The following is a 19,943-nucleotide window of genomic DNA, read 5'->3' as shown; positions in this document are numbered from 1 at the left end:
CAGAATTTATTCTCACCACAGAAAGATAGCTGTTTTCTTTGCCTTGCAAGGAAGTCATAATTCTTGCACAGTTCATATTTTTCTACTGCAAGTTCTGCTGGTCATCACTGACCTCAATTATGGGATTAGAGGAGGATTTATAATCAAAATATAAAAAATTCCTCCCATATTCCTGAAATACTAGCAAAGCCAATTTCTTTTTCTTCTTCTTAGAAGTAACTTTTCCATAAGTAACCAACCTTAACCACACATGCATGTAAATACATACACACAAATAGTTAAATCAAAATAAACCTTCACAACCCATTTTTTCTGTCCTGTTGAATGTGGAGTGAAATTCTGCTAAAGTATGGCCTAGAAATGACGTTACGAATGAAGAATTATGACCCATCTCAATTACCAAACTAAAAGAAACACAGTTGTGAAGCAAAAGGCATGCAGATATTACGTTTTACAGTAAGATAAAAACAAGCAACGTTTTTTTTGCTGAGATAGTATCAAAGTTCAAATGTTTTGAAAACTCAGTGCCACCCTGTCTGTCCCTCTCTTATTAATGTAATGACATCAGTTAATTCTATGCAAGTCTTCTCTGCATACAAAAAGTACCACCATCTTGATTCACATGCTGTGCAGTAATTGCGAAATACTCCAATTATTCCAGATATTGTATTATCATCACATTTGCTAGACTGAAGATAAACAGAAGAAAGAGCTAAACCAAATGAAAAGCTGAAAGAAGATCAGGATAAAAATACGATACATGCAAAGCATAATTTTTTCTTCTGAAGATATTATAAAAGTAAGTGTAAGAACTAAGAAGTCAAGAAAGCTCTGTGTGTTAAACAGTTCTATAAAGAAATGCATGCATTTAAAAAAGGTCTGGCAAGTTAGGTGATTTGAAAAATTGGTATTGCATACAATTTGTGAGAGAGTGGAAAAACAAACATTTGTGAATACAACACTCAGTGAGAGAAAAATCAAGTGTGAGTTTAAAAAGAAAGGCACCATAGCCTGCCTACCACATCCATGGCAAGTGCCTTGAAAGTTTTGCTTTATATTTGCACATGCCCCTGTGATTGCTGTGCTGCGTTTCCTGGTGGACGTTATTACAAGAGAATATGGATTCTGTTGATACCCCAGCTGTCCGCACAAACACACCAAGTGCGTACTAAAAGGTTGAATCTCCAGGTGCACTAAACCAGTTCTTCTTACAAAGCAGAAAAGACAAGTGGAGCCACTATTTGTTGCGGTTGTAGTAGAAGGATTTTAGCTAGGTTTTGCTGGCCTGCTTGGAGTGGGTTGCAGGAAGCTTCCTTGACCAGACACTGGACTTAAAAAGAGAATGTTGTACATCAACTAAGGCTGAAAGGAGGTGTGGGGGGGAAATAAATTAATACAAAATAAAAATCAAGCAGCCCAGGGAACGTACTGTAGATGTCTCCACGAAGTTAAAACTCAACAGGACAATGGTGGCGGATTTGTATGTGAGAGGGAAAAAAAGCCCCAAGGCAATCTGCCAAAATCTCGAAGTCAGATTTAAGTGCCGGCCGCAATGCATACCCCAAGGTGCTCTGGCTGCCACGCTTCAGCATGTTAATTATGTGCCTTCAAATTAGAGACGAAAAAGCAAGGACAGCAAGTTAGTAAGTATCAGCCTAGTGATCTATGTTTTCAGCAGAGGCAGAAATTGCATCAAATGTTAGCAGTCGCTTTTGTGTCTGTATACATATCCATGTTTGTATGTATACATACACAGAGAGGTAGATAATTTTGTGTTTTTAATGTGCAGAAAGTATTTGAACAGTTGATTATTTCAGAGCAGTACAGCACTGGAGAGCCAGAAGTTAGTACGGAGAGTGATGGTAACGCACAGAAAGGGAGCATGGGAAGGTTTTAGAAGAGCTCGCAGGACAGAGGTGCTCCGCTCTTACCCCATTACTCTGGGTGGAGTGAACTGACTGCTCGCTGGTCGAGGAGCATGTGCTCATGCGGTCTGTGTCCTTGCTGTGTGAAGAGTGGCGGTGGACCTGCCGCTGGAGGGAGTCATTGTCCCCAGGGAAAGTGAAGGAGCCAGGGCGGCTGGCAGGGGATGCTGGGATGGAGCTCCAAAAGGAGCCCTTCTGCAGGGGGCTGCTGGGTGGAAAGGTTTCTTTGCCAAAAGGAGAAGGGAAAGTCGTGGAGAGAGGAGAGTTCATTGGTGAGATGGCTCCTGGCCTTGGCTTCCCGAGCGTCAGTGATCCTATGCTGTTTCTTGAGCGACTGTCCTCTGAGCTTCCACGTGAGTCTTTCTGGGCTCCATCAGCTGAGCCAGAAATGTTTCCTGCTGTCTTCCTTGGACTTTCAATAACTTTCATCTTGGGAATCTGCTCAGCTTCTCTCTGAGGACCATCCAGCTCTGCATGGGGAGGGTGCCTGTCTGGCTGGCTCAGGCCAGTTTCTAAGGAGGTGTTGTAGTGTGGCAGGGAGAGATTGTGAATGGACATACCTGACATCTTGTCTGCCTCTGCTTGGGCCGAGGCTGCAGAGGAGACCAGGACTGGGGAATGGTGTCTGACAGGCTGGGGGATCCGGGATGGCCGGCTACGGCTGGAGCTGGGGATGCCACTACAGCTGCTGGGGCCGCTGCTGTTACCGCTGCTGCTCCCGCTGCCGCCTCCACCACTGCTGTGGTTCCTCTGGTACTCGATTGGGGACGTCAAGGCTGCAACGAGGGCAGGAGGGGAGGCATCAGGGAAAGGAGGGCAGGAAAGGGAACAGGAACAGTTTAAAATAGACATGTTTACTGGCAAAAGGGGAGTGCTGTTGAAGTAAGATAAATTCTCTTAGCAGTGCTGGTCATGCCGTAGACCTCAAGTCACTTTTCTATATCACACCTTCATGACCTGCTATCTGTACCTCTATTAAAGATGAAAAATCTGAAACTAGGGAGATATGTTTTCCTGTAGGATCTCATTGCCAGTCAGCAGCAGAGCTGGGAAAAAACAGGTGTGACTCCAAATTCTCAGATCATTGTTCCATCCATTACAACTCTTTAAAAAAAATAATCTCTATTTTTTTGATGGAAAAAAATCCAACAGCCGATGGATACAAAAATACAGCAAGAACCTTCAAGCATCACAGCAGACACTACCATCTTGTGCTTTTCTCCTGCAGAATCTGAATGTTGTTGCCACAGTAAGATGTGACAACAATGGCCACCAAATTAACACAAGTAAAACATATTCTGAATAGATGCTTAAAATCACTTGGGTTTAGCCTTTAAAGGCTTGCATTTGCTTAAAAGGGGTACACAAGCTCTCCACCTCAATGGATGGTGCCAATCTTCATTCACTCCTACAAAACATTTGGAAAATTTCACCAAGAGAACACCATGTAAATTCAGACTACCACTCTTATCATAAATGCTAGCATCTGTTCTGAAGCAGAAATGCGGCACATATTCCCCAACTGTTCTGTATTAGCTCAGGAAAAAGGAAACTTGCAAAACATTTCAAAGCCAAGAAACAACCGATGAGACAGAAATCATTCAATGATGAACTTTCAGTGAGAGGAAATCATTTACCATTTAAAAAGTTGCGCTGGTTTTCCAAAATTTGGTTAATTTCGTGGATCCATAACTGGCGGACTCCTGGACTGGCAGAATGCAAAATAAAGGTCTCCGTGACATCGCCCGTTCTTGATGTTAGTGCAAATTTACATGGATCGCTGTCCACATTTTCCTCCAGGGAAAGGCAACTCACCTTCATGAAAAAAAAAAAGAGAATTTACTTCATGTATTTTAAGAGAAACATACCTCTAAAATCTCTTACTTAGGAGCTCAAAGTCAGATCTTCAAATGATGACCATTCTTTCCTTCACTAAAATAGTACCACGAAATGAAGGATTACAGTAGACTAAGGATTAGTGTACAGCTTACTGACACACTGTGCCTGAACAATCTCCAACCGGTCAGTACAACCCAATGTTCTCCATCGGCCGTCTCTCTCCCTTCGTGCTATTTAAAATGCTGAGCCCGCTGTGGAGCTCTACCACTGGCCCGCACTGAAGACTTCTGCTGCAGAGACAGCAATGCCTTGGAACGGGCTGTCCAGTCAACGCTGAGCAGGATGCTCAGCTGGCAGGCAGAGCACTGAGGCGCATTAAGGGAAGGAGGGTCCACACAAAATGCTTCACCAGGAGGGCTGGTGGACACTAATACCAACAGGTTTTGTTTCAGACAATGCTTGAAGCGGGAGAAGACACTTTTTGAGTGATTTGCTTGTAGAAGAGCTGACATGTCTAAGAAGGTGGCACTACTTACAGATGTTACCTACACATTTGGACTGATTTCAGCTGAAACTCAAAAGAAGGGATACATAAAGAGTTATTATCTTTATTTGCAATGCGGTGTACACACAGCACAGAGCTGACGACTAAACACTTTGTGAATGCTTGTCTGGCTTTGTACAAGAACACCAGTTTTGGTATGCTTCACAGGGGAAGCGTCAGAGTGCTGGGATCCAAAGATTTCCATTTATTATCAGAGTGAGCACAAATTCGGTAGGAAATAATTTCAGGAAATAACTGACACCTCACTGTGCTTTATGACTGCGCATCTAGATGGCACTAGTGACTCCACACTGAATCAGAAACTGTTACCTTAGCAGAGTTTGTGCAGGGGACGCAAAGACTCACACACAACAGTTACCTTGATACTGTTTTTAAACAAGAATCCGGGCATGGAGAAACCTTTCTTTTTATCTAGCAGCTCACTGAAAATGACAATCTGCTCAAACAGGAAGACCCGTCTCTCCTTGCAGCGTGGCAGAAGTCCCGTGTCCTGGTCTGTAACCAAGAATGTGTCCTGGAGCAGGAGCTTACCCTGGGCTACAATTTTACCCTAAACAGAGAAGCAAGCAGAAACACGTTTAATGCAGTTCTTGATTTCTTCCCCTAATCAATCTTTTTGAGCAGATGCTCATACCAAAATATCTTTGTATATTTCCCAATTTCTGATTGTTGCTGACATTATATATTCATTGATCCTCTCATACACAAGATGTTCTGATGCCCTTTCTCAAAAAACAAACATCAAGAAAAAAAAAAAAACCCAAATCCACCCCACCCTTTTCAATTCATACTGCAGTTTGAGGCTTATTAATAAGACTAGAGAAATGAAGGCCTCAGTGTTAACTCCTTCCCTGCCACCCTTAACACAGTAACTCAGATATTCTTCTAATGTCTTCCAGGGTGCTGAAAAGGGGAAGAATTCAAGTTCATACTTGCATCACAGAGCAGAAAGGGCTTTGCAAGCATAGCACGTGACTATAGCCTGGCTGATACATACTGCTGCAATAGCCAACTTCCATCTCTTCTAGACTTAGCAAAACAAGAAGGGCTACAGTTGCCTCAGGTACTTTACTGACCTCAACAACTCCTCCCTTGCCTACACTGCTGAAGTCAGGTCTGCTCACCTGCTGATAACTGATTACTTCACTATTTTGCAAGTCTTTAGTCAATAAGGGAACTGTAATAACACCAGTGCTTCCTAGATTTTGCAGAAGGACCTACCTGGTGTGACTGACAACAGGCAAAGCTTCCCAGGAGGAAGTCCTTGGCAGGGCTAAGATTTGATTTTTCATTCACTGCTTTTTGCACCAGCTAACCAGATAGTGAGAGAACACCCTACCTCATTTCTCTCCCCCACTCTCCCAACAACATTAATGTTCAATTTCTGGAGAATGTGACAAAAACTCTAAGCAAAACCCCAGCCAACTTACATCAAATCCTTGCAGGCGGCCAACATTCATCATGTCATTACACCGTTTTGGTACTATACACATGACCTCTACAGCTCTCTGTTCAAGACAAATAAAAAGTCGAAGCTTTATTTTCCAAATAAGTTAGCAGGATAAAATTTTGTTTCATTTGCTATGATTGCTTTAGAAAAGAAATGCAAAAAGTAAACACTTATCATCATCACATTCTCAAGAACATCGGAAAAGGAAAGCAACTCTATGTCAAAACATGTAGAAGGTTAGAGTGAAATTCAAATCACTAAGAGAAAATGTCTCAAGTACCTCTAGTTCTGTTGTGTCAAGGTTAGCTTTTTTAGAATATTTGAGGAAGTCCTGAAAAAGAAAAAAAAAAGTTCTTTTCTCATTAATCAGCAACAAGAGATCTCGGAAAATCTGCATTTGCTATCCTCTCTCAGAGAATGACAGATTGCAGAAGACACATAGAAAACTTTTCTTTTTAAAGTTTCTTGCTGCAGTGCTTTCCCTCCTCTCAAGATTTATTCACTATTTTTGGTTGAGATCATATAAGAACATATATTAAGACAATGACCTCTGTGATACACAGGGTTTCTCTTCAGTAAACATTTACATGATATTAAAATGGTTGCAGATGTAGTTGGAACAGTTGGGATGAGACCCAACAACTCATATCACATTTACATCTGAAAACAGTTGGGAGATCCCTGTCCCCTCCGTATGACATTGGTACAAATTCTAAACATTTCCCTGTCACTGACTTGTGTTCATTTGGTCTTTAACTGTTTAAAAAAAAAAAAAAGCAGCAAAATTCTGCCCAAGCTATTTACTGCATTTTTTATAACTATCTGAATATGCTCAGAAAATAACCATATTACATTGCTTACAAATCTGGGTTCTGTTTGGGAGGAGAGTGGAAAAGCATCAGCAACATTTAAAAAAGAAAACATATCCATTGACACATATATTAAATCATTTATTTCAACATCACTTTACCTTTAGTAACAGCTGGTATTTCATAATTCTCTGCACAGGTTTTATTAGCAAGTCCGTGAGCTGAAGTCTGTGGCCCAGGCGTTGCTTTAGATCCTGAGGGTTGTAAAACAAACATTTTTTTGTTTGTTTGTTCAGTTAGAAACAACTTTGATCTGTTTTGTTGAGTTAGAAACACAGCAGGATATATCACTATTAATGGCTATCAGAGCAGAAATTGGCAAAAGTCAGAGCAGAACCTAATTTTCAGTTAGCAAAAGCTAGAGTCCTTCCCCTTATCTGTATCAGCTTTGTTTCCAAAGCATTCCACCTTCCAAGCATCTTCCATATCTTTTTTGGAAAAGACTGTATAGTGATATGCAATTTTTCAATCACAGGTTGTATAGAATCTACTGTCAACAGTGATCTTTACTCATCCCAAACTGTCACTTCATATAATATGCACTGTTAACTGCCTGGGCTAAGGGTAGTAAGGATGAGACACTACTGGTTAATTAATATCTTATACCTAAACTGCAGTTTTCTTCCCCTAGAGATAAGTACACCTCTAGGAGCTCGTGTCAGACTTGAGAAATCAGAATGGAAGTGGCAAGAAATTATAATTTAAAACAGTAACAACAATATATGTCATCTTTTTTTGTTTGTTTGTTTTTGTCAACAGATCTGATAACGCATATGATTTGTACACAACCTTCACCTTGCATATATCCTCTCTCAGAAACTCACCTCAAAAAACGTATCAATGTATTCTGAGACAATGTGCTCAGACTTTGGTTTGTTTTGGCAGTAAACTATGTACATGTGCAATCTTCTCTCCTAGAAGAACAGAGATACAGAATGATACATCATCATCAAGAAAAAAGCATGCCAGATTGAATGGAGTATTATTTTAAGAAGTACAGCTGTTCAAAAGTATGAACTTAAAAAGGTCCTTTTCCTTTTGAGGAAAAGAAGCAGCTACATAAGCAGAAATTACAGACCTGAAAACACATTTATTTGGGAATATCACGATGATTTTAGAAAGGCAATACAAGTCAGAAAATTGCCACAGTTATAAATACTCCTGAACAACAGGTGTTTAGAGATGATAGCTCAGCAGGTCCCACAATAAAATTAAGCAGGAAAATAGTTATCTTTTTCTTTCAGCAAGAGTAATGGATGGAGCCTTTGAAATATCCTATTTTTAATTTTATTTTAGTAATCTGATTATTATTCTAATATATTAGAAGAATGACTTCTTCCTGTTTAGCTGTACAGAGCAGTTAGGAGAAATGTCTCAGTCTTCCATTTAGTATTAGCTGTCCTATTGGAGTTCGAGTGGAGACATAGGTGACATAACCTGGCAACGGTGGTGCTAGTATTTTTTAACTCTGATTCTGTATTTTGTGCATATGCTTTTAACACCAAGGCAACAAAGAAAATGAGAGAGAGCATAACTTCAGCCTTTAAAATTCATTCTTCATTACTAACCTTCCTGGTTAAGAAACACAGACATACCATATGCACCTATTACCTATTCCAAAATCTTCCTTATCATTTTGCTAGGATTGGTTTGGCACTAGAGGCTTTGCTGCACAGAGACTTAGGAAATACTGACCAGTGAAGACAAATGGAAAGCAAAAAAGGAAGAAGTAAGATGGAGATTTAAAAGGACACAGAACATAGATAAAGAGCAGGAACTGAATCATCATGTCCTAGCTGATAGTCAGGGTTTTGCTAGAGGATGTAATGGCATCGCAACTTGTCTTTCCATCTGGAGTGGAAAGAGTGCCTTTCAAAGACAACTCAGTTACAAACATACCAGGAGAAAGTAAAACAGCGATTAGAAACAGGGAGAATCACTCCCTTCAGGTTTCCCATTTTACCAGTGCTAGAAATCTCCCCTCTTCCCATGCCTGCCTTTTTTTTTTTTTTTTATTAATAATAATCCCTCAGAAATGAAACAGCTCATTCCTCATCATTAGTCCAGGAATTAGACTTGGCTTCCAGTGTTACTGTTCCATTAATGTTTGGTTCTCTTTTGGTACCCTGGTATTGACTTCAAACACAGACCGTGGGGAAAATCTGAAACCCATTAAATCTGCTTTAATTCAGTCTGTCTTCAGTCTTTGCACACTTTGCAAAGTCTTTGTGAGTGATCATATTTAGCAGGCAAGTTTCCCTTCTGCTCTGTCATAGATAAATCCTTAATAATCAAACATGCTGGTCAGCAGCAGGAATAGGGGTTTGCCAAAGACAACGTTTGCACTTACATGCTTAACAAACAGGGATCCCAGCTTTTCTGGATCTTCAAGGCACTTCTCTAACTCTCCTAAAAAGAAGCTGAACATAAACAGAATAAGCACTTTTTTCTGATAGCACACACTACAGCAACAGGTGATTGCAAGGCACAGTGGTCTTACTGCAAGGTCTGCTTTGTGTCCCCTATCAGCAGCTTTGGATATTAATGTACGTCCAAAATTACAATGTTAACAGTGTAATATTTTAACATAGATTTCCAACAAGACACACTGAATCCATGTCAAAATGAAAAAAATACTGGTGTTGATTAATAAAATTCTTTAATTTCATATATTGATTGAAACTTTTTTCCTTCCTAGTCTGAGTGCCTGAGGTGCTCATATTGCCATGCTAACCCCTAACAAATTCTTTAAACTGTATTCTTAGAGAAAACATTTTTGAAAACAAAGCCTCAAATGACGTAACAAACTTCTGTACATAATACTATCCATACTATAGACTCTCATCTGAGGCACTTGGTACATATAAGCACCTTTGTTTAAAGCAAATCTTTATACCAACATTTGTAAGCTGAATCTACAGTATCTACAACTCAAAGCACAAGACCAACTTGTATTTACCTTCTATCTGAATATTTAAGAAAAAAAAATTTCTTAAAGTCAATTTACTATTTTTTAGGTAGAATTGTTCAGCAGACCGTTTTCAAGTTAATACGTACTCTCTGTGCCAGTCATAAATCTGGTGAATGTTTCCAAATACAATCTTGTCTTTGCCTTTCATGTCATCAGGTACGCCATCTTCCTTCATAAGTGCCATATAACCCTGCAACAGTCCAAGGAAATTCACTGTGAACATTTTAACTTAAAGCAGCGAGTTGTCTTTTAATCCCCCTTTCTCCAGAAGCTTTCCAAATTGCCCAGGACAACAGCTTGCTTGGGACACAAAAAACAAATCAAAAAACATAGCATAGCACAGAGCACGGACACAAAATATCACAAACTGGCTTGAGGTCACCTGCAAAACATTGCCAGTGCTAGAAGGAAAGATGAATTCACTCTGACTAATTTAGCCTGCGTGGACAGGCTCAAAGCATAGAGGAAACTTCTACAGCCCTTCTCCTTGTCTGAAGCAGCTGTGATGCTTTGCCAGGTAGGGCTGTTACCAAATACAGGTCAGAGCCACTGAACTGGCTTCTGCTCTCCTCTGCTCAGTGTTGCTTATTTCCGTCATCCGCACTGAAACGCTGAGGAAGAAAGCGGTTGTGCTGCATAAGGGATTGCACTGCATGCACTACTACTTGCGGTATGAGCAAACCAAACATCCCAAAAATTGAACATCAATTCTAGTAGCAAGCATTCTGGCTGCAATAAAGTTCCTTTTGCATTTTCCCATAGTCCCATCTTCTCGTTTTTGGAGCATATATACTTGTCTCACTGTGCACTTCTATCACATAGTTAGAGCTGGGAGTGTTTTTAGATTTTGTAGTATTCATGCAACACTATTCCTTCTATTTTTTTCCTAATACTTCTATTCCTAATTAGCCAAGTCCGGTTTCAGTTTGCAAAGTTTGTATTTTGATGTCTAGCATTTTCACCAGGACTTATCTTGTTAGTTACAAAAATACATCTGTTCACAGTCTTCCATGCCCCCTTTAAATACTGTAAAAAAGACTACCACAATGCTGATCTTTCCTTCTCTCCCTCCCTTTAAAACAGAGTTTAAGAATTGAACCTTGTTAGGCTTAAATTCACTGTCATGCTCATCCTCTCTACTCTTCCAAATGCATTTTGTTGGTACAGAAGGGGAAAACTAGGAAGTCTAAGAGAAGTCTAGCAGTAGGAGAGGAAATCAGTCTTTCAAATTCAGGATAATTCCTTTATCTGCTGACTTACAATGCTTTTTTGAATTTAGTTGTGCTAAATAAAACCATCTAGTCTAGTAAGCCAGAGGTAGTGATCTTAAAAATTACTAACTACACTCCTCAGAAGAACAGTAAGATGCACACAATAACAGGAAGAAAAAAAAGGAATGAGATCTGATGCAATATTTCTAACACATTAGAAGGAGGGAAATTGCAGGAGGGAAAGCTCAGAATGCCAACATTCACATTTTCAGTTTCTTCCTCTGGTTTGTTTTGAAAAAATCGTGAGGTTCAAGCTACACAGCTGGTCAGTACCACATCAAAAAAAAAAAATCAAGAGAATGAAAAATATCATACCTCAACTACGTAGCCCAGATCTCGTACATAATCTCGCTCTGTCTCCACTAATTCCTGTAAGACATAGCTACAATGGAAAGAAAATGATGAACACACATTTCATTAAAAAATGAAACAGATTCTTTAAGAGGATTAATGGCATACAGCTTTTCACACATTTGCAGTCACATATGTTTGATAAGCAGAGCTGAAAATGGAAGAATTAATGCACATTCTTTCTAAGCAAGATGCTGCTTTGACTTTGGAACCAGAGCAGGCTTACTTCTGTTTATCTGAAGTCAGATGTTTTCTTCCACGTCATAAAAATTAAACATTTAACTATTGTTTAAAATAAAATGCTACTATATCTCTGGTCTGGAGACTCTTAAGTATGTGAACTGTTATTTCTACCCACAGATTTAAATAATTTTGAAAGCAGGCATGTTTTTGTTCCACCATGGTAACAGTTTACTATTACATAAAGAAATTAAGAGTGCGGTGGAACAGAACAAGGAGAGCTACCAGTTTTTTGAAGCCTAATCACCCTTTCAACATTTAAAGATCAGCATCTTCCTGCATAACTGTGACTGACACGTGACACAAGTCAAACACAGGTATAACTAAAATTAAAAATCACAGGAAATTGAAACTGTGACTGTTTAAGAAAATTTTTTCCTTGCATAATGTGACTGCATGCTTGACACCTAACACAAGTCCTGCCCTTTCCAGATTAACAGTTTCTGCTGCCAGTTCAAAATGGACATTTTATTTATCTCTTCAAAACATTGTCAAAAAAGGACTGAAAATGCGGTCTTACTGTCGTCTTTTTAAGGAGCTGGACTTCCTTTCTTCCATCTCATCTATGGGTGATGAGGAGGAGAGAAGGGAGTTATCTGAAGGGTTGAAGGACGGACTGCTGCTGTCACCTTGATCTACCAACAAGGAACTTGGACGGTCCTCCAGGGCCTGAGAAGGTGTTCAAGACAGACAGCAACAATGACTTATTTCCCCTTTATTGACAAGATGCATTTACATGCAGCTGTAGACAGGAACCTATGGGATATCAATTACTGCAATGTATCTTGGCAAAGGTGGTCTCAAGCTTCCACGAAACTAACACAACTTGGCTTTCCAGGACTGATAACCTAACCTTATAGAAGCACATTTGAGATACGTGAGTCTTTCCTTCACAGGAAAAGAAAGATTCAGTTGGTTTAAGCAGCAAGAGATAAAAATCAGACTATCCTGCTCAAGATGTCAGTATTTCTATGGTGGAAGCTACACAGACGTGTGCTTATCAACGGGGATTAAATTATTTTCGTCATACTTTAGTTCTGGCATATGCAAGTTACTGTCAATAATAAATAGGACATCTTTAAAGGAGATTCTTTGGATGTTACATTTTTTTATTACAACAGAAGTGGCATTCTTTGTCAGACATTTTATCACATTAACTAGCCAAAATATTGACTCATGGAAGAAAATAATGACTTCTACAGTCAATGTTGCTTTTGAGCTTCATGACAGTTCAGATCATAGGAAAGAGTCCCTCTCTCTTCTGCCAGATACACCGTCTCCCTTGCACGGACTCCGCAGCTTTCTATTTGTGCAAAAGATGGAGAAGCCACGGGAGAAATAATACGAACAAGCTTCTATGAAGTATTTATTTGACTTTAATTTAAGCCCATAATCTTGGATAAAGCTACAGTTATGTATCACTTTTTCCTTGAATGTGATACAGGCTTTAATGCAAGACACATTTACTTCACCAGGGTGGGGTTCAGCTGTAATCTTTTCTGTTTCCCTACTAAAAGTAAAAACCCAATAATGATATGACTGGCCCAAAACCGAGGAGAAACTGACCCTTAGCTAAAATTGTGAAATGAGAACATCTCTGCCAGAGACTATATGCATGGATCATTAAGTTATATCCACTGCTAGGCTGCCTGGGAGACACACGGACTGTCAAACTTTCCATTTACAAAAGGTTGCTTTGAATTTTCCCAGAGATTAATTTTTATTCACCCTTTTGGTGGAAGAGAAATAAAAAGCAAAGTTAATACTCTAAGAGACTGCAGAAACTATTTCATGCAGTAATGTAAGTGAAGTGTAACTCTTTCTGAACGAGGAAATATAAAATGGAAATTCAAATTTCTTATTCTGAAATTCAAAGCTGCTTAAATTTAGAACAAGCCTGGGAAATTTCAACTTCTGGTAACATGGGGCTGCCAATGCTGTAATTCTTGTAGAGTTTTCACAGCAGCACTTCTACTAAGCCCAACAGGGTCTATGTTGCAAAAGTCAGACTTAAAGGTTTTGAGTGAATGACAAAATTGCTGAGGGATCTCCTGAGACCATATAGTCCAATCCCCCTTGTCAAACAGGGTCATATAAAGCAGGTTTTCCAGGTCAGGTCAAGTCAGGTTTTGACTACAAAGGAGGGCCTTCCTGGTATTAGCCACACTCCCTATTCTTTGTCAATGAGCATCTTCAGAAACAGAGAAATTTTAAAATACAGAAACTTAAAAAAGCTGACACAAATTCCTCCTACTGAATTTGTCAGCAAACACTGCAAAGCAAAGAAGGAGTCACTAACATACAAAATGATCCTTTTACACTTTTACTTATTTCTTCATTACCACATTGCTTAAAAAAAGTTAGATAACACATTTCTCTGTGTGAGGGTTATCTGGTTTACTGTTGAATTCTGCAAGATTTGCTGTAAATTCAGTCTCAAGGATTCTTCTCAAAGGTCTATCAGGCAAATCGGGGTAACTCTGGGGCTTACCATTCATTTTACTAATAGGACATTTTCTTTTTACTAACAGGAAATAAATTTTCTATCTTCTCTCCCTCATATCTATTGATTTTTTGCTTCTCTAGGCAGCCAATTACCTATTCGGTAAGTGCTTTCACAAAAGAGGATGTACAAAGCAACCCGTACACCAACCCAGAAAGTGACTTTTGAAACAGGCATCAAGTTTTACAAGTCAAAGGGGCATGCTCAGGATGGGCAAGTCGGGACTTGAAGATGGAACTCCTTTAAACATATGCCAGTCAGCCTCACCATTTTACTTTTGACGAGCTCTTCAATTGCACTGACTAGTTCTGCAGCACTGGGTGTCTCGGAGCTGGTTGGCCGCACCAGTAATCGAGAAGATGTCTGTGCAATGACACAAAGGAAGGAAAAGCCCAGAGTTAGCCTGGTACTTGCTCAAGGATCAAGGGATCTCCTCCTCTTCTCTGTTAGACAAAGGTACCTGACAGTAACTGTCAGTGTAACGCTAAGATCATCCCTTCCAACTTGAACAACTGGAACTGGAAATTTTATGTAACCCCCACAGAAGTTAAATGCTGGGATAAAAATTCCTGCTCCTATATGCAATAGAAGTCAAGGATATATCCTTCACCTTGCTGATTATGATAATGCCTGACAAATAGCTATTAAAAAAAAATCACCTGAGCTGACCAAATGGACAACAAACAGTTTGTTAGCATATTTTATTGGTGGTTAAACAAAGCAACAACTGCAGAAAAGTAACAGGAACCAAGAAGACTTGAAATAAAGGAGAAAGCATCATTAAGCTAAGAACAAATATACCAGTAACTGAGGGGCATTTACTTTTCTAAAGGAACTGGGGTATATTGCCCAGATTCAGAGGGGAAATTGAGCTCACCATTCCTTGTGCCATCCATTTTCCCCAATGGTATGTGTAGAGCACAGAAGATCTCTGGCCTCATAAGCTATAAAATGCCAGTTTATAGATACAACTGAAGGTAAAAGGTGTTCAACAGTAAAGGATTCTGGGAGAGGGCCATTAAATTCAGCCTCAGTAATTTGCAAACAGAGTTGTTTGCATATTACAATTATCATTAAATAACTGGAAAGTGGAAACAGGGTGTAATATGAACCTTAGTTCATATTACGAACAGTACAGCGAACATCATGTAGCACAGAGTAAGCTGTCCTGCAAACGTTTCCAACAAATTGGACAAAGAAATGGCACGTATAATGACTTAACACAAGAGGTTCTGCTCAAATCAAGCATGGGTGTAACAAGGCTCCCCTTAAGTCAACACAAAAAAAAGAATATACAGATTTTAGGTAGTTTGCCTTGTATTCGTCTTATTTGGAAAGGGAAACGGGGGTTGGGTAAGCAAAGAAAATACAGACAACTTTAAATGGAAAGATACGGGAACTGAGCCAAAGCAGAGACAGAACGCAAGTCAACATAATGCTGCATCAGAGTTTACAAAAAGAGAAAACAAAAAGCAAAAATAATTAGTTTCATATTAACATAACTGATCTTGAAACTTTAATGCTGCTTATCCAAAAATTAAATGCTAACAACTTGTAAAATGCCATCAAATGCAAATCCATGAAGTGTGCAATGATTCTACTGAACAGAAGAATGCATACTGTGCAGATGAGCTCTTTAGGGGAGAAAATGGTTGTGTTATTTAGTGATATTAGACAAATCACCATGGCCTAGCACAAGATGTTTGCATGCACACCAAAAACTGAGCAATCCCACAGTTAGTGTGTCCTTCAAGACAACTGTGTGCTCCCGACGTCTGATTGTTGACCAGGTTTTCCAAAGCTGTGCTTATATGCGGGCTTTCACTTTGGACATGGAGCTCAGCTTAGCCTTACAAAACACTGGCAGCGTTGGAATCAGACTTGGATCAAGGTCCCTTCTCTCTGTTACTGCTCTATGGGAGTCTGAGGGGTGTGACTGTTGGTAAAACTTACAAACTGGTTGGTTTCCAGTTTATATGGTTATAACATATAATATCTGAAAAAAAAGGAGCTGCCAGGCTGCACGGGTGAAGTCTGCCTGCTGACCTTCTTCCTGACGATGTACTCTGGGAGCAGAGCACACTCCTTGCCCAGAAAATAAGGAAAGATGGAAGGAGCAATGGAGCAAGTGCAGGTGTGAGAAGTTGCTGGAGCCCATACTGGGCTGGGTAGGAAGGGAGAAACCCAGCGAGCAGGGAGTTTCCAGCACTGAGTGTAGACCAGGAGCCCTAGAGAGGAAGAAATGCTCACAATGAGGTGCAGATGGAAGCCAAGTCTCTGAGGTCACGGAAAGGAGGAGACATTCCTCGGGATCCAAAGGAACCCAAGAAACCACCTAGCGTGGCAGGAATGTGAAGGAGGACTCCATCCAGAAGGCAGACAACCGGGAATTTGTTTGCAAGCCTTTTATTAATCACTAACTCCATCAATAGAGCCAACTGACAACTTCTGCTGGGTAAAACTTGGCTCTGGCTTCTCACTTCTGTGTTCCAGTAAAACATTTACTTTAGGTACTGGAAATAGGTGGTATGCCTTGGTGTGTGGACTTCAGGGAGGCACACACAACCTCCAAGGCTGCCAAAGAAGGGACTTTTTTGTCTCCCACCATGCAGTAGGACAGATACTGCACAAAACCAATACACCTTAAATGACTCATGATTTACATGTTTTGAAAAAAATGGTGTAATATTAACTGTACCAAACTTTAACTTCTCAGAAGTCTTTTCTAGAATGCAGTTTAAGCTACTTCAAAACTGCCCCAACATGGTTTTACTGCAGTGGGTGCATGTTAACCTCTTAGGAAGTGAAAAGTAAAATTTTAGTGGGGATTGAAAACTACTCAAAGCCTCTTACTTTACTGTGATAAGGGTCTTACTTTGCATCAGAAATACAGAAGTGAATGGACATTAACTTACAAGTATATCCCTTCAAGTAACTGTTCTTACTGTGCAAAAAGAACTGTATAAGCAAAAGCCATTTTTCTCTGGAGAAATTTTTATAAGGCTTACATATAAATTTTTTTATATCACTGAAGGGACATGCAAATCTGGCAGCTTATCAGCAAGAAATTTTAACATATTTTCACCAACATTATTTTTATTCTATTTCTAAACCTCGAACTGACAGCTAGCTATATTTTCCAGCAATAAAATACTGCTAGTCTAAAGGCTGGCAAAATTTTAAAATGCCTGTTGTACCTATTTTGTTTCAAGAGTATTTCCCAATACATTAACTCCCCCAACTCATATATTACACTTTTTCCATTTGGAAAACATGTAGGAATTAAATACACATAGAGCATGGCAGCCAGCCATTTTGATCCTACAAATGATAGCTTCAGAGATGATTTGAGATCCCCATTGAAAGGCAGTGGGATAAAAGGAAGAAAAAAGAGAGTCAACAAGATCAACCAGAGTTAATCAATCACACCTGCATCACTCAGAACAGTGAGTAAGCACCCACAAAATTCACTACTAGTGTTCACGCTGCAGATTACAATGGTTAAACATTTTAAGCAGCAAAATAGGAAGTAAACAGTGAATGTGAATATTTGCTGCACAAGTCCACGCTGTTTCTACTTAAAACCTTCTATTTCCAGGCTTGATAGTTGTCCCCTAAACATTTGATCCAGGTTGAAAACTGAAATAAATCCTCCCAATGTATGAACATCATGACATTTAAGAAAAACAGATAACATGCAAGTAAGATCTCCTTCATGCAGTTACTAACTATATCCAGAATTTCATTACTGATGTAAAATTTTTACCGTCAATTTTTATGTGCCTTTGTAAAAACCACCTGGATTATTACCCTTATTTGGATATTAACTTATTAGTATACTTGTAGAGGCACCAAAAAAAAGAAAAAAAAAGCTATGCTGCTATACAAAAATATCTTAGAGTCTTAGAGGTGATGTGAGTAACTCTTTCTGCTAAGATATGTACCTAGAAGTTTCTTTGTTGGGTTTTTTTTTCCCTGAACTGAGACTATCCACAATAGTAGGACGTGGTGAACAGTCTATGATCTAAACCATTATGTACAGCTGTTAATTTCTCCAGATAAACTTTACTTGCACATAGTATTTGAATCTCAGTACCCAAAGGTATGATTATAAAACAATTAAATTCTAATTACTAAATATGGCATCTGTTAAACAGATGTAAATAGGCCTGCAAACACACAAAGTGGCCCATTTCCACATTTAAAGTGCTAGCAGAAAAATTTCTGCACTTGTGCTTTTAAGAGAGATGCATTTAATTCACGCTCTTTCCACATGAAACCCTTTTAACAGTGTCTAAAGTGGCATAGTGATTACTTCTGTCCACCATAAAGCTATATTACATGCATTACAGAGATTTTGGAAACAGAAGAAAGATTTAAGCAAACAGATTCTCTCAATGCATGAAGCCTTCCCTGCTTCCTCCTCCTACCTTGTCATCCTGCGAGTCGGGCTGGAGAAGACTGTGTTGCTGAATTGCCATTGGAGGAGGAAGCGGTACAGCATCAGCTCCTTCTTCACCTTCCTCCTCTCCACAGCTCTGCATGCCTGAAGAGGATGATTTGGAGAGAGTGCCACTGCTCAGCCCCTCATTCCGACCTCTCTGTAAATGAAAGCAAGACATTCAAGCTCTGTTACCTCCTCAGCAGCATGAAGCTTGTTCAACACAAAGTTGTCTTAAAGAAGTCTGTTCTGTAGATTCACCTCTCTCCCAACAAGTCAAGATGATCCTACAAACACAGTCCTACTCCTCAACAGAGGGGGAAAAAAGCAGATGCAAAAGATAATGTTTTCAGTGTTTAGTAAAAGCAGATGGATTGAGATACTGAGAACAAGACGTTCGGCTTGAAATTTACTACGGGAAAGTGTTACCAAAGCCATGCTTGCTTTCCAAGTTCAGTTCAGTAGAGAGCCACATTCCTCTAACTTAGGAAGTCAAGAACTTTGGATCTGAAGTACCAACCCTCATAGCAAGATTTCTAAAGGATATAAAAAAACCCCCCTATTACAACATGAAGTATTTTGTCACTCCCTACTCCCAAAGTAGTGAGAGCAGACTGCTTATATAATTTTTACTGTTGTATTGAAAGACAGTCCTTTCAATTATACAAGGAACTACAATTTCAATTAGCCAAAGTTTAGTGTAACTGATCTCACAGGATAATTTACCTATCTTTAAAGGAAGACAGCATAGGTGATTATTGTTTTTTCCTGACTTTAAGGCACTGGCCTTAGGTTTTCCCTCACACTCAGAACTGCAGAATAACAGCTACTTCCAAAACAATGCTACAACTGCATCACAGAGGGTCTCTTTCTACAGCCTGACATTCAAGGACAGAGGCCAATATTCCTTCCCAAACTACATCTCCCAATTCACCACGCTGCCAAGTCTCTAGTCTTTTCTTTCCCTACATTTATTGTATAACTTCACTGATGTTCCGAGCTTGCAGCAAAATATGTCAGGAGCAAGAAAAAAAAAAAAGTACTAAAATAATTAATTGGGTATCTGAAATCACTTTTCTGTATGATAACTATCAAAACCGCTAGTTAGATTCAAGCCTGGTTAAAGGGAATAACTGCATAGCATGCAAGTGGCTGTCCCCTTGGAAGCAGTAAGATGCCATTCATTTCAGGCTGAACCACAGGTTTGTAACAGAGGAGAATTTGGCTCTGTCTGAACCTAACCAGAGGCAGGCTTTGCTCGTACATGAGTTCCAGGCTTAGAAGGATGGGCACATGGTTGTGGGAGGAAGGGAAACCTTCACTAGATGTCCTTAATGGCAAAATCTGGAATAGTTCACAATTTCCTTCCCTCCAATGAAAACTTCCATGTTTATTATTTGACCGACGGTAAGTACCTTTTCGTTTGAAGGGCCATTAATTTTTCTGTGCTCTAACTCTTGCTCAAGGTGTAAATACACCTTTAAGCAGTTAAGCAGCTCTCCCTAGATTTCCCCCTGA

The 19,943-nt window shown here is 39.6% G+C and overlaps 1 protein-coding gene across 3 annotated transcripts in view; it reads right to left on the bottom strand.

The window, feature by feature from the left end:
- Positions 1 to 19,943, bottom strand: part of TRIO (trio Rho guanine nucleotide exchange factor) — a 255,922-nt gene that overhangs the window by 15,600 nt on the left and 220,379 nt on the right. Inside the window, exons 36-49 of one of the 3 annotated variants that reach the window (XM_054814118.1) lie at positions 18,415 to 18,585; positions 14,252 to 14,347; positions 12,002 to 12,150; positions 11,206 to 11,272; positions 9,706 to 9,809; positions 8,999 to 9,068; positions 7,473 to 7,562; positions 6,750 to 6,842; positions 6,060 to 6,110; positions 5,760 to 5,837; positions 4,688 to 4,879; positions 3,563 to 3,740; positions 2,486 to 2,701; positions 1,932 to 2,395 (exon numbers count right to left, since the gene is read on the bottom strand). In XM_054814118.1, the coding sequence (XP_054670093.1) occupies positions 1,932 to 2,395; positions 2,486 to 2,701; positions 3,563 to 3,740; positions 4,688 to 4,879; positions 5,760 to 5,837; positions 6,060 to 6,110; positions 6,750 to 6,842; positions 7,473 to 7,562; positions 8,999 to 9,068; positions 9,706 to 9,809; positions 11,206 to 11,272; positions 12,002 to 12,150; positions 14,252 to 14,347; positions 18,415 to 18,585 (2,019 nt within the window). Of the gene's footprint in view, positions 1 to 1,931; positions 2,702 to 3,562; positions 3,741 to 4,687; positions 4,880 to 5,759; positions 5,838 to 6,059; positions 6,111 to 6,749; positions 6,843 to 7,472; positions 7,563 to 8,998; positions 9,069 to 9,705; positions 9,810 to 11,205; positions 11,273 to 12,001; positions 12,151 to 14,251; positions 14,348 to 18,414; positions 18,586 to 19,943 lie in introns of all 3 variants that reach the window. The other 2 variants (XM_054814119.1, XM_054814117.1) reach the window with 2 other exon arrangements.

This window comes from Grus americana, chromosome 2 (assembly GCF_028858705.1).
Source record: "Grus americana isolate bGruAme1 chromosome 2, bGruAme1.mat, whole genome shotgun sequence".
Lineage (NCBI taxonomy): Eukaryota > Metazoa > Chordata > Aves > Gruiformes > Gruidae > Grus > Grus americana.
This window is presented reverse-complemented; position numbering and strand designations above follow the sequence as displayed.